Here is an 18,854-nt window from a genome sequence, read left to right on the forward strand (position 1 = left end):
CATAGCCAGGGGATATATTTACTCATACAAAGACTTGCTACCTCCTCACTGCAGGAGGCTGCTCGTACGAGCTCTGTTCATCGCTGCACAGGAACCACATTCCCATCATATGCTGTAATTGCCATAGAATCCTCCTGGGTTTTCATCTCATTAACTGTCAGGGGAAAGTGAAAATGTTCAACGAGGTGTCCAACTTTCAGTCTCACTGGATTTCCTAAGGCCTCCTCTTGCAATTCCTAGGGCTTTTTTTTTTTTTTTTCAATCAGTAGACCAGCTCCCACTGGCATGGAGGGGAGTGGGATAACTCCCTGTTCCTCAGGCTGGGATGGAGGGTGCTGTGCTTGTTGCAGCCGTGTTGGGGGACTGGCTGGCCAGGTACCTACTTTGCACATGTACTTGCTTGAACAATCCCTTCCAAAGCACAGCAAAAATGGAAATTGGCTGAAATTTGTGGCTTGGATCTCCAGCTGGGACCATTAAAGGAAAATACAGGGTAAATGGTGAAAAAAAAATTGTCAACAGACCAATTTTTATCCAAAGTGTAACCACCGAGATTAGTGCTATTGGCAGAAGAACTCCCATTTACCATCTAGCAGAGATACTTCTGACAGGTTTGATGTTAGTTTGCATAGCCCCATATTCTTGGAGAGGAAATCCTTCCCACAACCTCTGGTGCAACATCTGATGGTCCTTCAGGTCTGAACTGTGGAGAGGTTCCCATCAGCAACATAAAGCCCTGAAAATGTGTGAAAGTTTGAAAATGTTTTGCTCTGTAAGGTATATCATCTTTTACATGTCCGGACACAGACACCCAGCTTCCTAAGAGAGGCAGAAGCAGATAATCGCCTTGCAATCACTGGGAATGGATCCACAAATCACCTCCTGCAACTAAATTCACTCACAAGAACTTTCATTTAGATACTTGAAGTCTGAAATATTCAAGACCAGTGATTGCCTTTGACAATGCTGACTTAAATTCATTCTGACATTTATTCCAAAAGTGTAATGGAAAGAAAAAAAAGCAAGAAAGGATTAATAACTTTTTTGTTTTGCTTTGTTTTAGTTTATGTTTTTGTTGGAGGTGTTTTTTTTTTTTTATTTCACATAATCGGTCTGAATGGAACATAATAAATCTGAGAAGGTAATAAACAGCTCATAAAAAATCACTTTTGAAACTGTTGCTAAAACAACCTCACAACAGTTGGTGCTGTAATGGCTCACTGGAGGGATCAGAGAAAGCTTAGGTGAGCCATGAGCTTCAGGGTAACAGAAAGCGCTAGTTGTTAGCTCAGTGCCATGGCTTTACATTAGGAAAAGTCAGTACCAGTGCATGTAGAAAGCATGAGGTAACTATTAGGAGCTGTTTGCTCCTTTCTTTGCCTTTGATCTCTCCCATTTTTCTCTGTAATACTCTGCAGTTGTAAAGGTTTTGTCTTTTCTGCACAAGGTCTGAAGTTTATTGTGAGGTCCTGCAGGGAGGTGTTTTGTGGCTTGCAGCAGGTAGAGGATATGGCACAGATGTTCTGGGGAATCATCTGGACTCAACATCTGCTAAGGGGTTGGCAGTGATGCAAGGAACAAGATTTAATACATGGGATGGTCTCTTCTCTGTTGGGTTAATGGCTCCTTTTCCATTTGGAGGCCTTTTCTGCTTCAGATGGATGTGACCAACGCATATGCATTTACCACATTTTACCAAAACCACATTTCTTAGGGAAAAAAAAAAGACATTTATCCAAACTCTCACAGCAAAATAAAAGTGTTTTGTGGAGAAGAAGCCCTTGTTACTGCTGAACCTCACTGCATCAACAAGCCCTCAAATAGTGAGACCATGCATTAAACAAAGGATCCTGTTGTCCCTGCAAGCACTTGCTCAAGGAAGGAGGAACAAAGCATGACTCACCGTGACGTACACAGGCAGAATTATGAATGATAAGCTAAAAATAAAATGCTTTCAAACATAGTTGTGTTCCTACCTCTGAGTGAGGAGCATATTCCTCCTGGGGAGTTGATACCTTCCTATCTCAACTGGCCAGCACTGTCAGCTGCTCACAGAGCTCCAAGGCAAGCAGCTCCCTAGTTACCCTGCAGCTCTCCAATTATCTTACAGCTGTGGTGCAGGATTTTGAGCCTCCTTGATGATGCCAGCCACACTTTTCCCAAGGATGGGACACTCTCCAGTTGTGCCATCATCGCTCTTCAGTCCTTTGAAGGCCAGACATCACCATTCAGCAGAGGCGCCCTTTGTGTCAGCTCTCCCTTAAAGCGAGGCACAGCACCTTGTGAGACTGTCGAAATGCTGTGTTTTGAGCCTACACTAAATGGAGCCAAAAGTTCAGCATTAAATATCACTGACGATAGTATTTTTCTCTGATAGGTACTGTGAGTCGCTAATAAGAACACATGAGTCAGGCTGTCAATGCAATGAAGCTCCTCCTAAGCTTTTTAGTGCACAGATATTTTACAATGTAAATTGCTTCATCCTGAGACATGTCCCAGAAATGTAACAATATGAGTGCATAAATTCTAAGGTCCTTGCTCAATTTTCACAGTTTTTACACAGTTTTTAGCCCCCTTGCCTGAGTGAGGGCAAGGTAAAACCTAGGCAATGACTTTAGCTCTGCTCTTATGTTAGTTCAAATAACTGGTAGCTCTTGATAACACTTGCAAGTATATAGCAGGTCCTGCTGGATGTTGTCCAGAAAAGAAAGAAGACAAAAGACAAGGTGGGCTCTTTTAAAGCTTATTTGCAAGCCTGAACACATCCCTCTGTTTTTGTCTATTTTCATTAAAAAAGTGGAATCTGACATTCTCCATGGGTGCAATACATCACCAGCCCAGACTAGGATCCCACCACCAAGATTCTGGCAAATATGAGGAATTTTACCTGTACTCCAAATCTGGATCAGGCTAACATACCAACCCAAGCAACTATGAGTGAGCAGAAGCAGAACATCAGAGAGACAACACTGGGCAGGACTGGATCCACCCTGAAGCAGGGGAGGAGAGAGCATCCACAGTTGTGTTGCCCATGTGTAATGCTGCTCCCCTCCCTGTTTCCCAGGTGTAGGAGCACCGAGCAGGTGATAAATGAGCACTCAGCAACCACATTAAGTGACTCACCAACACCTGCAGACATTATCACAGGACACAGGACTCCAGGACACTTCTAAGGCTGTGAGACAGTCCTCAGTGAAGAAGACAGCTTTGCCTTGGTTTTGAAGACTAAACATTGCTAACCTCCATGGGCTGGGAAGGGGGTGGCTCTCAGATCTTTAAAAGGAATGAGGAAACAGCAGCAGTGTCTGACTTGTCTTTTTTTGCTAATGAGCTATTAGAAGTTGGTTTTGAGCAATACTCTTTGCCCTCATTATAACTGTGTTCCCATAAGCTCTGCTTGTTGTAATGAGGAGAAATCTGGACTGATGCACAGTTTTAATGAGATACAGTGTAGATGTAAAACAGAAAGACTAACATCTGAAGCAAGACCCCAAAGTGGAGTAACAGAAACAGGTAGAGGATTTACCTCAACAGAGAAACCTGGGTAGGGGAAGTGGAAACAACCATTTTCATGTCACAGGCAGAACAGATATAACCTGCCCCCCGAAGCTGAATGTGAATTCAAGGGGTGATATCTAAAAGGACATCATTCACCAAGGGGAAAGGAGGGAAGCTCAAAAGAGATCCAGCAGTTAATGACATCTAGGATTTGAATGGTGAGAGCAAAAGCTCGCTGTCGACAACACCAATGAGGAAGGAAACAGCCAGCGGAACGTTTCTTTTGTTCTTGTCTCATATCTTTTCATGAAAATTAAAAGGGCAGTTTTCACAGCTGGTGAAGGACTCTTTTTTTCCCCCCCTTCGCTCTGCCATCTGATGCTGTCTCCACTTTGAAAACAGCAAATTTATGCCTGAAGCTGAACGGGTAAAAATTGGACTCTGTTGCCTGTGGGTATTTTGCCATGAAGAGCAGCAGGATCTGATGAGATATTTCATCCAGATCAAATCAGAGAATATTCAACAATGTCTGTGTTTTTGCAGGAGGCTCTTCTGAGCAGTGAGAAGGAGCCAGGGCTCGGCTGGGTGCGTCCCAGGATGCTCCAGACAGTCAGTGCTATGAGGGGGAGAGGATGTTTTGGGGTTTTTTTTTGCCTGCATTCTCTGAACCCAATGTGCCAGAGTGAGATCCCCAGTCTGAACCCTGAGGGGAGGATTTCTTCACCATGCAACTACGTTATGTCTTGTGGTGCTAAGAAGCAGGAGTAAAACCTGTGTGAGTTCCCGCCTTTTCAACAAATCTCTGTCTGATGGTGCTCGGCCAATGTACAATCCTGTCCTCTCATCTTTGTTAGCTTTGGGTTTCTCCTAGAAAGACCAGTAGTGAAACATCCACCAAGAGTGACCCTGAAACAGTTCCCGTCAAACACCAGTACAGGTCATTTGTCTGGAGACAAGTAGGGAAAAATCCTCATTCTTTCAGGAGTAACTGGAGCTCTTTTCTGGACCTGGATTTACATCAGGGCAGCGCTTTTCCTTCCTCCTCCTGCTTTGTACCTGTTCAGACTTAGGCCTACTGCTTCAAGCTGTTGCATAAACATATTCACGTGGGGAGCGCTGCAGTGGCCATGGTTAGAAGCTAAGTCTTGCAGCCATAAAGACTAGAGATTTCTGATATTATCTTCAATCAAATTTTAAACATGGCAAATACTGATATGGCTGGCTCAGCATCTCAGTGCTGACTGGCTCATTCAGAATCTGGCTACGACTCAAAATGGTTTAGTCCCTATGTGTGACCCTGAGAAGGTTTCTGTCCTAGGATGACCATGGGCTTTAGAAAATCCCATGCGTGGAGGGGTTTTTTTCCCCAAACTCCTAAAAGTGCTCTCATTTCCCTGATTGTACTAAATTGTGGCCAGATTTCTGTAGGTTCTCATTAGGAGAGAGAAAGCACAAACATTAAATGCAGGCTGCTTTCTGCAGTCCTTGGCCAGCTGCAGCTCTCAGTCCCCAAAGCTGTTGTGGTGCATTTCCCAGTCTCTCCATCTCCTGGGACTCACTCCTCAGTAAGAATTGCTCTGCTGTGACAGTGTCTCTCATTTTGCAATAGAACAGCCAACATGATGTTTTCATGTGAAGAGGAGTGCACTGTCCCTCGATGCAGCATTTGGGAAATCCAGGATTGCTGTGTTCTATTTTTGATCATTAAATATCAAGGATTCAAAGCTGAACAGTTCTGAAGCGTTTTGTTATTGCAGATGTTGTTGGTTTGGGATGTTAAATCATGCTCTGCTTTCCAGCTTTCCACCTGGAATGAGTTAGAGGAAGCAGACAATGAGAATGCTGCTTTTTACTAATTTTCTCCTCATTAGCAGTTATCAGAAGAGCCACTGGCAGAAAGCTGGTGCATACACTGGCGTTGGTGCATACATGCCACAGAGTATGTGACATGAGGGTGAGTGCTTGCATGTGGAAAATGCAACATACGACCCAGGAATATGTGGCATCCACTGCCAATGGGGGCTAAAGTGCCCTTGTCCCTGAGCCAAATCTACTTTAGCAGTGTCTTGACTCCCTTTCAGACCCACTGGGATGGCATTTGTCAGCTCTTGCAGCATGGTCTGTGTATCAGTACCCAGTTTTGGAGCACTCCCACTCTTGGCAAGAAGCTGTTAAAAATAAAGGGGTAGTGAGGAAGGGGAATGTATCACCTAATTGATTAGCTCCGTGAATCACAGAGATGCCAGCCTGTCAAAGAGTAAATCACTGAAGCTGTCTTTGATGTCTCCTTCGGTCAAGGACACACCAGCCTGCTGCAAATGTTGTCTTTCCTTTAATGTGTGTTCTCTCCTTCTCTCTCTCTTTCAGACTTGTGCATGTGCATGCGGGGATTTTTTTTTCCACTGGATGCCTGCAGCTGCCATACCTCGTATTTTGATTCCTTCAGCAATTACTAGCTAAGTAGGGTTGGGCAGGACAGGCCTGCAGAGGAGAGATTACTAAGGAATGGGAAACGCAAGGAGGGGTATTACAGACCCCTCAAGGGAACTTGCTCTCTCCCATTACAGAGCTGTCACTTACTCTGAAAAATATGCCCCACTGCAAATAATCTTCCTGAAGGTAAAGGGGACCTCCAGTTAATCCCATCTTGTGGTACCATCAGTTGCTGGAGGAGAGGGCAAATGCAAATGGGGGTGGCTGCTGGCAGAAAGACATGGACTTTTTGCATGATCTAAAGAGCTGTTGGTTGTTTTTTTCCCATTTCCACCATGGCTGGAGATTCACTAGCAGTCATGTACTGCTGAAAGACTATAATAAAAAGGTAAGTGATGATGCAGCTTTTGTGATGGAATTTCAGCACTCCCAACAGGAGCTGAAGCCAGAAGCCACATGCAAAGGAAAAAAAAAAAAAAAAAGTGCTATTCAGATAAAACAGAACAAGTTAACCAAATTCCTCTGAATTTCAAGTCTGAGCTAGTTCCAAACCTTCAGAAACTGTTATAAGGCACATCTGATCTGGCTGCCAATACATACCACTTCTCCTATCACGTGCCATCTCGGATGGAAGAGTACTCCCCAGGAATGAACTGCTTTTCCTTGGTTTCTTGCCAATGCCACCTGTCCGGCTCCATCTAGGTAAAGCAACAGAGCGATAGCGAGCGTTGGCTCCTACAGCGAGTCGGATCCGGGCCAGGCTGGGAGATGGTCTGTTAGTAGCTGTCGCTCGTTTGGCTGGGTTGGTTGTGTGGTGCTGGGAGAGGGTTCAGCAGTCGAAGGCTTCTGCCAAGATTTTCTGCATGACAGCACCCTCCTTACCTCAGTCTGTGGCCGGACTGAGCTTCTTTCCATCCTTCCCAAGAGCGGGTCTGTAAAGGAAAGGAGTTCTGACATTTCCAGGCTGTTCTTCTTGGAGGTCCCTGCAAACACAAGCTGTTCCCTGTCCGAGTGCATGCAGGCTGTGTGTTAACAGCAGACAGGTACTGGCCACACAGATGGAGAGTGTGGGGGTCTGGTGGTGGCTTCCTTCCTCAGAAGGTGGTCTGACCCTGAAAGTGCTCATGGGAGTCTTGCACGCAGAAGATGGTGCTCCCAGAACATACCTTGCTGTCATTCTCTCTCACTCCACCTCCCTGAAAAGCAACTCAGGGAATGTCACCACTCAGGACAAGCCCGAAGTGTCAAAACAAATGAAACTGCTCAAGGGTTGAAATGACAACAAAGGTACTAGTAAAGAAGAGTGAGATAAGCAGTAATGGTGGAAGGATGCTTTATGCTAAATGCACTAAAATGCTTTGTCTAGTTCTTATTTCAAGCTACTGTACTTGTCTGTTTCTGTCTTCCAGGCTGAGCTCACTGCCACAAATGTTCCTTATGTAAAAGTTTCCTAATTGCAGCCAAGTCAGCCCATCAGCTGGTCTTTCGTAAGGTACCTGGGTAGACATTTGAGTCTCGGGTAACATTTCTTATCTTTGAAACAATTACTGCAGCTTTTTTTCTGAAGCATCTTTCATTTACTGACAGCTTTCTTGAACTGTGAAGACCAGCACATGGACACCCGCCTGTAGTTAATACCCCTCACTCTTCCTACTCTCCCTTCTCTTTGTCTTGAGCTCATTACCTTAGAGGACACTGAACACATGTTCCAGCCTGAAATCACCCATGGACATGTGTTTCTGGGGGTCACTGCTTTCCAAGAGAGAGAGAAATACCAGTCCTTGGAAATTACACGTGGAAACACTCTGAGTGATTCCCTTTTCATTCCTTGTCTCCATTTTGCACTGTTAGGTTTAAATCCACTTCACCTATGTCATGCTTATCCTGCATTGCTCTGAATTCCTCCACAAAATGACAGTCAGTATCTATTCAAATGCTTCATATGGCAAAGTCGTTATTCTTATCAAATAAACATGTAATTTTCTCCTCCTCTCCTCTCCCCAAAAGTATATGATCTTAGGTTATTAGATTATCTTTCTATAAAACAAGCCATGGTATGAGGCACAATAAAGATATAGAGAAAGGTGATTAGCCATCTTATTGCCACCTCTGAATTCTGACTGACTTCCAAGGTATGCAATATCTTAAACCATCATTAAGAACAGGCATGTTAATCCCTCTTAAAATCTTAGCTGTCAAAGCAGAGGTGACCACTGGTGGCTTTTTAAGGGCATAATACTGTTGAACTTCACAGGAATGCGACTTGCTGTGATCTTCTTGTGTATCTTTAGTGAGAACCCCCCTGACAGGATGCTAATGGCTGGACTCATCAACTGGAGAAGAGATGATTACTAGAAATGTAGAGATGATGGTTTAACATTACAGTGTATGTGTAAGTTCTTTATCTTGGACTTGAGATTTTAAAGATCATCTCAAAGGTAATCAATGGCACTTTAGTACTCTTTGAAGCTTTTATTCACAACACTTGCATGGCACTTTGTGCCACATTGACTTTACTATTTTCCTCCAGTTTTAAACAAAATTACTCCAGACCTGCATTTAAGATGCTGTAAATGTGGTGATCTGTCAGCATCATTCATGCAGAGTCCGGGCTTCCTTTCTGCAGTAAAATCTGGGGTTATCATTACATTTTCGTATGCTTTAGGGCATCAATGGACTAATTGTTTAACTCTGTGCTTGCCACTCTGGGAATTGGTGCCCTGCATCATAAAAGAACACTACAGGATTGGCACTGACATACCAGAGAGGTACAATGCAGGAAAGTAAAATTGATGTAACACTAAAGTAAACTGGGCTCCAAGGCTCTGAAGGGCAATATTGTAAATGCTAAGTGAATGAAGGCTGGATGTTCAAACAGCTTCTTTAAAAATGCAAAAGCAATTTCCTAATTTTAAGTCTGCACATATATTTAGGGGTTGATTTGAGACCTTAAACACGTTTTTTTTTTAAACACAACTTCAATCTCACACAGCCATGTGAGCTAATCAGTGTCAGAAACAGCTATGTTGGTTCAGCCTGTAATATCCTCCATGAGAAAGAAGTGGTGTCACAAACTACCTGCAAGAGATATCAGTCACATTTCTTGGTGTAATACTGCAAGCACCCAGCTAGAATGCTGGTGAAAGTGGTGTGAAAGCCAATTTAGAACAAAATAAAATAGCTATGTGCAAGGTCTTTGAAAAAGAGACTGTAAATGTGCAACATGAAACAGGGAAATTGTTTTAGCTTCCTTAAGATTCTAAGCCGTATTTCATTTGCTCTGCTATCATAGATATCACAGCAGTAAGAACATTATAAAACCTTGCAGAAGTAGTTGAGAAGGCTTCTTATACTACAACACCTAAAGACTCACTATTCATAATCCCCAAAACCCCACAGCATCCCAAGAAATCCCACCACCCTTTGTGTTCCATTCCAGAATCCGCCATTCAGGCTTTTGCCATTCACCTCACCTAACCCACTCTGCAATGCTTAATAACCTCTTGATTTCTCTATATGGAAAAAGTCAAAGGTGTTTATACCTCATGGATATAAATTGGAAGGCTACACCTTTAAAAATATATTAAAAAGTAAATGCAGGGGTGTCAAACTCATTTTTGCTAGAGGCCACATCAACCTTGTGGTTGCCTTCAAAGGTGGCCCCCGGTGAAAATGAGTTTGACACCCCTGGTATAATGTATTCATTGACCTGGGAGATGCCATGAAGAGTTCAGGGGTCATCACCCTGAAGTCAGGCGCGGACCAGGCTGGACGTGGCTATGCCGTTCCCTCTGACTGGGAGCACTAAATGTTTGGCACAAGGCATGAAATGCATAACCAGGCTGCCACTATGTAAAAAATGACAGAATGTGCCTGAGCAGAACATCTGTCAGCGAGGTGGCAGCTGGCAGAGCCCAGCAAGGATTTTCTGGAGAGAAATGGGGCATAACTTCCTAATGGAGAGCTGTGGTGCTGAGCTGCGTGGGAAGGTGAGGAGAGCATGTGTGAGCGAGCATGTTACTCGCTGAAGAGCCAGAAGAACAACTGCCCTGAGGAACTTCATTTGGGGGGGGCAGACGTGAGTGCTGCGGTGTGAGAGAGGAGATACGGATGAGTGCAGGAGCATGTGTGCTCAGCAGGGTGATTTCTCATGGCCCAAGCGATGCTCTCTAATTGCCCAGAGGCTCTTCCTACCCTGTCTCTGTCAGCAAAGCATGATCCCAGACTTCTTTCCTTTTCTTGCACGTGCAGAGGTCTAGCTCCAGGTCTTTTAAGAAAGGAGACCTGGAGCAAGCTGAAGGTTCCATTGTGGGATCAAGCTCTTCTCTTGGTGGTCTTGCTGCAGATGGGGCTGAGCAGCCCAGTCCATGAGCAGGTATCCAGGACCTGGCCCAGCAGAAGGCAAGAGCTTTTGAGACCAAATACCACCCAGTGTGGTATGGGGAGAGGTAGGTCTGATACTGCTCTCCTCTCCGTACTCCTACTGCTTTCAAAGAAGCTGTATTTGACCTTCCCCAGAAGAAGATTTGGGTGGCCCATCACCAGCTTGCTCCCTGGCTCCTTACAAGAATGCACTTCTCCCAAAACTGAGCTCACTTGTAGGATGGGAAAAGACACAGACATATGTGCTCAGGAGGGCACTACAGAGCCCTGGAAGTTCCCCTTGATGGCACCGGGAGGTGAGGCTGGAGGAGGGACAGGCACTGGAGGGGAGCGAACAAGAAGAGGCTGAAACTGGCTTTAAGAGGGAGCAGGTTTGTGGGTGCTGAGGAGGGATGTTTGAAGAGAGAGCTTCAGGGATGAGACGGTCTGTGGAAGTCACCCTGGTTGCAAAAGTTCTTCGTAAATACAACAGGGCTCCAGCTCACCATTTCAATGCTTTGGCACCATGTCAGCGTAACTCCTTTTGTGCACACAGATATACCTGCAACCCCACTCTCTTCTTTTACCCAATAACGCAAATGTTAAGAAATGCAGTAATTAATTTCCCCATCATTACCACTGCCATCCTGCAGATACTTCTGCTGGCTTTTGAATTTAGCAGTACTCTGAAAGTATTTCCACTTTTTTCACTAAGGTAGAGATTGCCAGGCACTGAGATTTTTATCCATTATGCAGGTCACTAGAAAGGGTTAATCAGCCAGGGGTACATATTGTTTAAGAGCATGAGTGTGGGAGTGAGACAATAAGAGAACAGAGCTGGACTTCTTTGCATTCTCCCTCACGCTCCTTTTGGAGGGTGTTTCAGGGACAGGCTGTGAGGAATGCACACTATCTAATCTGCATGTATAATGTAAATATGCACATTTTTATTTGCTGTCTCCATCTGCAGGGAACTTGCTGGCATCGGAACAGCCATGTGGTTTCACAGCAATGTTTCCTTGTAAAAGGAAAGGAGGAGGCTTAGCAAGGCTGTTTGCTCTCTGCTTCATGTGCACATTGTGCAAATGGGTGCACAAAGTTTGTCCTACTCACACCTTCACATGTTTGGTCTTTGGCTTCTCAGCACCTTGGAAAAAAAGGCTGGACGAGGCTCCTTACAGGGAGCTGGTTCATTGACTGAGCTGGAAAATCAGTGTGGAGGGAAGAAAAAAAATGCACTTGGCCGGCCTTAAACGATCATTTAAAACAATTTGTCTAGCAAAGCAGAAAGTTAAATAATTAATCTTTAGGATAGGACAAATAGTTTTCATCTTTTGGAACAGACAAAATTAAATGGAGGCAAATTCAAGAATGCTAAGCATTTCAGCATGAGGAAATCAAAATATTTCATCTGAGATTGTCAAAATAAAACATCTAGGCTGCATGTTTTTCAGGTTTTTTTTCCTGTTTGCATTTGAAGCAAGTTGAGTAATTTGCAGATTGATTAAAGCAGCCTGATTCTACATTTTTGCCTAAAAAAAAAAAAATTTCCATCAAGAGCTTTTACCCAGCTCCATTGTGGCCTTCTGAACAATGCTCATTACACTGGCTGGGGAGCAGCAGCAGCAGCTGGAGTCACTTGCCTGGCCATCAATAAATAGCTTGCAGCGCTTGAAGTCCTGGCTGTCCTGTAAATTGTCTGTCTCCTGACTGGCTGAAACATCTGACTTTGCTCTGCAAAATGTTTTGGAGTCAAGTCACTTCAAATTAGGGAGAGGTGTCACCAGGATCTAGTGAAAAGTTCCTTCGTAATGTCTTTCAGGAACATAGATCTGCCTTTCCATGGATTTTTTTAAAGGTATGACTGACTCAAAAGGGTTTTTAATCTATTTTCCTCATTGTTCCATAGCATGCATGTGTATTTGTGCGAAGTATTTGTGTGTATGTGGTTGTGACAGTATAAATATTAATAGCACAAGGGTGAGAATACATGTGGCCCTCAAATGAGGTTATATAAACACACAGCTGCTGCGCTATTTGTAAATTTCTAAAGACACTTTTCTATCAAGAGTGTGAAAGTCAAATAAGCGTGAAGAGAGAAAGAGCACATATGCTTCATAAACTGCACGAGAAGCCTACAGGAATTACATGCTGCGACTTAAATCCTGGTCCCTGTGAGGTCAACTGGAGCTGTGTCACCAACTTTGGGAGAATCAGGACTTGGCACAGGGCACTTGCTGTGATTTCCCTGGGTAAGGCAGCTTGAGCTACTGGACAAACAAAGGTCACACTCCTACCACAGTAGCAAAAGTACTGATCCCTGGTGGCTCGCTGACGTCTGAGCCTGATGGGGATGATACAATAGTGTGGCAGATACACTTCCACCCCCCGCAAAGCAACAGAAACTTCTAGGCTGAGGGACCATTATGGTCACACACCTTGGTTGGCAGACAGTGCTCTTGACCAATGAAACACCTTGGTTGAGAGAAGATTCTGGACCACTACCATAAATGACTCAACTAGGGTATAAATGGAGTCCACTGGAGAGCCCCTATGAGTTGGTCTTCCTTGGAGCAGTTGGTCCACAGTCGAAGACTCTCCTCCTTAGGCTGGCCATCTAAGGAACATTCCTCAGGGACTGAGACACCTTGCTGAGCTGGTAAGACATCTGGGTACTGTCGAGAGTCCTCACTTTGACACAGAGTGGGAAGATGTGCATTTTGACTTCTAGGGTTTGGGGATCTGATCCCCTTGAGTTTGAATCGGTTGCATAGTAATTGAACTCCTAACCAGCATCTGGACCTGTGTTGTGTAATGTTGTCAGAGTGCTGAATAATTCTGGATAAAACCCATTTGTAGTTGGTTTTCTGCTAAGCAGTTTGGGTTAGAATAAGGTCTGTTTGGAGCTTTTTGCTTGCCTAAGTTTACTTTTGGGGCGACTCTGTGACAAGTAGCGTAACGCCCCATAGAAGAGACCATCCAGCCTTGCCTCCTGCAGACTCTGTTGTTGATGGCAAAACAGGATCTGGATAGGGTGGTGCACAAGGACCACAGCAGCTCTGCATTCACCTCCCTGCGTTTCCCTGAGCTCTGCTGGAGAGGGGCAGTGGTGATGCATCAGCCAGGCCAATAAAAGAGCATCGCTTGTGTGTTTGAAAGGGTGATGTGTTGACCATGTGCTGGCTAGATCTGTGGACTGCCCCACAGTCCTGTTTGTGTGGCTTTAGCAGCTGCCTGCACTCACGGTCTCCCCAGGGAGGTTTTGTAGTCACTGTCAGACTGCATTCAGGATCACAGCAGTTTCATCCCATGGACAAAGTGGAGCATGAAAGGAGATGAGTCAGAGGCAGGAAGGTTTCAGACAAAACCAAGAATTGTTTGGCCAGTGAAATGGATTAAGAAAGTAAAAAAACCCTCATTTTCTCAGACTCTTAAATTCTGAGGTGCAATATTACATTTTTCCTACTGCAGAAGACGCTACTCGGACCTCAACTGCAAGTCTAGGATTATTACTTGGGCTTACAGAATTACTTGGTCATGATAGCAACCTTTGAATCAGGGGCATCTTCCTAAGAGCCTGTTCTCAGCCTGCTGCAATGGAGCAAGTCCATGACCAACACAGATAAAGTCCTAGGCATGTGGATCTTTGTTTGAACCTTTTCCACATCCTTTATCCCTCCAGGTTTGGTAGAAGTGTCCAAGGAGGAGCAGCAGGTTGGGTTGCAAATGTGTACTGGGGTGCGCTGCACTCTAACCTCCCTAGGCAGGCAAAACCTTATACTGAAATGAGAATACGAGCTTTTCAGGAAATTGAATTTTTGCTTCACTAGCAAGAACACATCTTTTCTGTGTTGTTTTTGACTGGTTATTTTCAAGCTGAAAGTAAAGGAAAAAAAAGCATCTTGGTTTGAGCAAAACGTTTCTTTTGTCCCTTTATAAGAGGTAACAGCTGGGTTTTGAGCACAGTTTTCAAAATAAAATGGAAGACAATTTCTAACCAAACTATATTGACAAAGGAAAGATCAAAATATTTTGTTTGAAAGTGATAAAATGAAACATTTAGATTCAAATAAAAAATTCAATGTCAAGAAGTTGTTTCTAAATTCCCCCTCCAGCCTCTGAGAAGGATTCAGTGAAGCAAATATAATTTTGCAAAAAGTTGCTGTTACCCAATCTGCATTGCCCACTGAAAGAAAATAATCCCAAAATGTCTTTCTGATCTAAAAATTATTCCACAAATGCAAGAGATCAGGCAGCTGTTTCTTGGACACAGTGCAGAGCTGGTTTAGCTAAACTTTCAGCAAGTCACCCTTAGGCTCTACAGTAGCGTCTCCGTTCAGTGATCACAAATCCCTTGTAATTTGGTACATAAAAATGTTCTTCTAGTGCCATCATAGACAAAAGACAGTCACCTCATCTAGACTGCAGTATGAGAGCAACCTGGGCTTGATTTATCCTACCTTTCTTTAAGGTATTTGTATTTGTTCCAAACAGCAGTCTGGCTTTTGCTATATTTAATTTCAGTTAGGGGAGATGAGCCTAAAGGGACTGATACAAATTTTATGGGAAGGTTTTGTGTTTTATGCCAAATGTTTCTTTATTCCTTATACAAAACATGAGTAAAAGAAAGAGATGAGGGTAAACAGTGGTTTCCCAGACTAGTACAACTCTGCAAAAGAAGGAGCCACATGGATTTTGCAGAGGAGGACTGGGGATGAGCCAGAAAGCCACGGCAGATGTTGGTCTCCTAGTCTGGTGGGGTGGAGGGAGCACCACTGGCCATAGGTCAGCAGCGAGCCCTTCTCTGGCTCTGAAACACGCTGGCTATGGCTGAGAAAAGCCTGGTGATGGAACTATGGGCACACAGAGAAAAAAGCTAATCTCTCAGTATCCTCTAACTCGTGCATCATCACGGACACCTCACGTTGCCTTGCCTGGGTCGGGATTTGAGATGAAAGGAAGGATCCGCTGCCTGAACTGCGCCGGCTGATCTGCAGGTGACTGAGCGACACCGGCAGAACCACTTTTCTCAGCTGCCTCATCGCCCTCAGCACTGTTCTTCAGATGTGTACTTAGCCCAGCTGGACAGCCTGGCCTGACGCGCCCCCTCCGTCATTATCCAGACAGGGATTTGGAAAGCTGCTCGAAATGCCCGTGATTGTGCAGGCGTTAGGTGGTAATTTGCTGACTGGGGCCTGGCATTGCAGTAGGCAGGACAGCAGGCGATCAGCAGAGACAGCGGCTCACCTGGGCCAGGAGAAGGGTGTATGTGTGTGCATGCTCCTCCTTTGCCTTCTCGTTGTCGTTCCCTGGGTTGCTCCCTTCTGCACTGGAGAACAGTGTATGGCAAAGCAGGGTCACTAAACTCTTTCCTGTAGCATGCTCCAAATACACTTGACAGAGGAAATAATTTATCTCATGGATGAACTCAAGAACTCCCGAGGTTGAAGTCTTTGCCTAGTTTTAGTGTCTAAACATCTGAAATGCTTTTAGAGCCATGAGGTCAGGGATATAAAGAAGACCGTGTGTTACCACTGGTGAAGTTATTCTGGATTTACACCATCGCACTAAATACATTGCAGTGATTTCTCCTGCCCCGTGCAGTCTGCAGTGGGGTGTGTTTGGACATGGGACCATCAGCCTGACAGTTTTCATGAACTTTGCTTGGCTGATGCGTGAGTGATGTGCTCTGCTTGGTGTGCTGGTGTGAGCTCTGGCCTGACGTTAGTGCCACTGTTTGGACAAGAATCCCCTCCGATTTTTTCCGGGCATACTGCGTATAGAGCTGTCCTCATGATGCACGCACTTTTCACTTTGGTTTTCCTCTCCTGTCACATACGGATCTGCCAAGCATCCAGGCTGTATGATTACATATTCCCCTCATCCCTTCACGATGGGTATTAATCTGCTCAGCTGTATTTCATTTTTATTTCCTTCAGTAAACACTGGGCTGGAGCACAGGGGAAGATGAAAGGCGGCATTGTGCAAAGCCAGGCACAAGCCCTGGAAGCAGCAAGAGTTCAGCAAAGCCAGGTCTTTGGCTCCCCCAAGACTGTATCCTCGGACAGGCTGGGAGTGATGTGTGAGAGGTGGATATGGGTACAGACACTCAGCCTGATGAGGAATCACATGAAAGATGCCATCCTCAACAGGGAGATACGTAGATTTATTTTGGGAAGGAAAAGTGTTTTCCCTAAAGGCCAACTAGTGTTGGTGTTACAGAAAGTCACCGATGGCTGAGAAAATTGGCAAATCCTCCAAATGAACAAGACTGGGAATTTATTTAGGAAAACTGCATAGAATTAGCAAATTTGCTAATTATTCCACACCAGTTTATTTTTTTCTCCAATTAAGTCCCTCCAGCAAAATAAATGATTTCTCATCCCCATTCTGATAACTGAGCAATGGAGTAATTACCTGAAATACTGCACTTGAATGGGAAAGCTACTAACATTATTAAAGCTACAACAAACTATAGGGTACTTCTGACTCCCACTGTTCGCCCTGCAATATCTGTCTATTGTGTAATTCCAAATCTATGACACCTGCTATTCTCTGTCCCTTTGAAATAACAATGTCTGTCTTTATACATCGCTTTTCCACCACAGATCTCAAAAGTACTTCACAAAGGCAAGTATCATTATTTTAATTTTACGGATGAGAAATCTGGACAAAGCGGGGTTAATTGCCATTGGGCTATCCTACATTTACTCTTCTACCAACAGCTCATCCATCTGTGATGCAGGTCAAATTTCTCTCTTTCATTTCTGGATCGCTCTTTCTTCCCTGTTCATCCCAATAGAATCCAAAAGCTTATGCAGAGGTTTAAATTTATGTGGAGATATTGACACTGTGTTCTGCTCTTTGTCTCCCTGTGGTTCCTGGAAATTCTGCTATTTCTGCTTACTTTAGAAAGAGCTGAGATAATTTCTTTTACTATGAGCACAGATTACAAAACCAGATCTGGTTCATGTATCTCCCAAACTCTGAAGGAGCCTGACTGTGGGAATCCAGTTAAGACTGTTTGCGGGATAAAGGAAAATTACAATATTCATTTTTTTAGACTCAGATTACCACTGTAGCATTGCACCTGGCTTCACTGGATGAAATGCTGGTATCTCTTTGCACTGGAGCCTTGTTCACCCATCTCTGCTCAACAGTGCTTATGGTTAAGTTTAAAAATTAAGAGGAACTATATTTTAGACAGTAGCCTGTGCCTGACCTTTTTCACCCAGCATCAAATGTGGTGAAGAGGGAAAATGAATCTTTGCCTTTGAATGACAAACTTTAAAAATAGGGCTTTTAATGGCAGCACTAACAAACTTTCATTTACAGCAGCTTCAGTAGGATGAGGATAACACATTTCATGGGACAGAAAAGAGCGATGAGAAAAAAGAAAAGAACAATATTTACCTCTGAGGTGTTGCCTCAGCAAAACCAATTACTGGTCCTGTTCTGAAGGAGGTGGAGTGGCTAGCAAAATATCAAGCAATGATGGAAAAGACGCTTTTGTCACACCTGAATTTCCTTGTGAGACTTAAGACACCAAAGACAGAATAGATGAAAGGACATGATTCAGTTGGTTTCAGCAGATTTGCAGATGCTTATTTCTGCCAGAACCTTCACCCTCTGAGACCCTCTTTTGTTAGTGCAATGTACACATTGGTGGAAGCAGGGTGAACTCAGACATCCTCATCAGAAGACCATTAAAATAGCTGCACAGGGGCAGCTGTCTTGGCAGTGGTCTAAAAAGAGCATAGGAATAGGACGAGAATTTATGATGTTTTCTTTACATCTTCCTCGATTCCTGATGGTTTTAGCCCTTCATTGCTCTAGTTCTCCTGTTGCACTCCCTGTGCACAGATACTTTGGAGCACACATCATGATAGTGTACAGGCATTTGCATCTAAATCTTGAATTTGATCAATGAACCACATTATGTAGGGTCCCTGCAAATCAAGGTCAAAGCCACTTGGATCACAAAGAAAGATAACTACACAAAGGCTTTAGAGTAAATTCTTAAGGCAAGAATAATTAGAGACATGGAAGTAAATGTAAAATAGGGTAAAATGCTAGATAGGTTTACTAAAGACACAGAGAGTGCCAGACTAACTCGATATCCTTTTTTGATAAGATAATTGATTTTCTATACAAAGGAAATGCAGTAGATCTAATCTATCTGGATTTCAGTAAAGCATTCGATACGGTGCTGCATGATAAATTATTAGTTTTGTTGGTGAATATAGGGTTTAGCACAGGAACTGTAATGCAAACAAGGAAACAGTTGAAGAGAAAACAACAATAGGATTTAAAAGGAGAGGCATCAGGTGAAAAGAAGGGTGGTAATGGGAGACCTAAGGGGGTTTCCTGGAGTCTAATCTGTCTTAAACTTTCATGAATATTCTGTATATGAGAAGTCCGTATAACATTTGTATCTGTGGGCACAAACCTGGAAAACATTGCAAATGGGACAAAGGTTTGGAATGTTGTAAGAAGAGTTTGATGATTCTGAGAGTTCGAATAGCAGAAACAGGATGGGATCTACTAGTATAGACTGCTAT

At 43.9% G+C, this 18,854-nt stretch overlaps 1 protein-coding gene across 6 annotated transcripts in view; it reads right to left on the reverse strand.

Annotated features, from left to right (window-relative positions):
• AGBL1 (AGBL carboxypeptidase 1) overlaps positions 1-18,854 on the reverse strand; it is a 443,743-nt gene that overhangs the window by 15,345 nt on the left and 409,544 nt on the right. For 2 of the 6 annotated variants that reach the window (XR_010606738.1, XR_010606740.1), the window contains exon 23: positions 6,532-6,863. The exons of 2 other annotated variants lie outside the window; for them this stretch is intronic. Coding sequence is in view for 1 of the 4 variants with exons in the window: in XM_065641707.1 (XP_065497779.1) it covers positions 6,815-6,863 (49 nt within the window). In the remaining 3 variants the exon portion in view is untranslated. Of the gene's footprint in view, positions 1-5,202; positions 5,306-6,531; positions 6,864-18,854 lie in introns of those variants that run through there. 2 more of the 6 variants (XR_010606739.1, XM_065641707.1) reach the window with 2 other exon arrangements.

This window comes from Caloenas nicobarica, chromosome 10 (genome assembly GCF_036013445.1).
Source record: "Caloenas nicobarica isolate bCalNic1 chromosome 10, bCalNic1.hap1, whole genome shotgun sequence".
Classification (NCBI taxonomy): domain Eukaryota; kingdom Metazoa; phylum Chordata; class Aves; order Columbiformes; family Columbidae; genus Caloenas; species Caloenas nicobarica.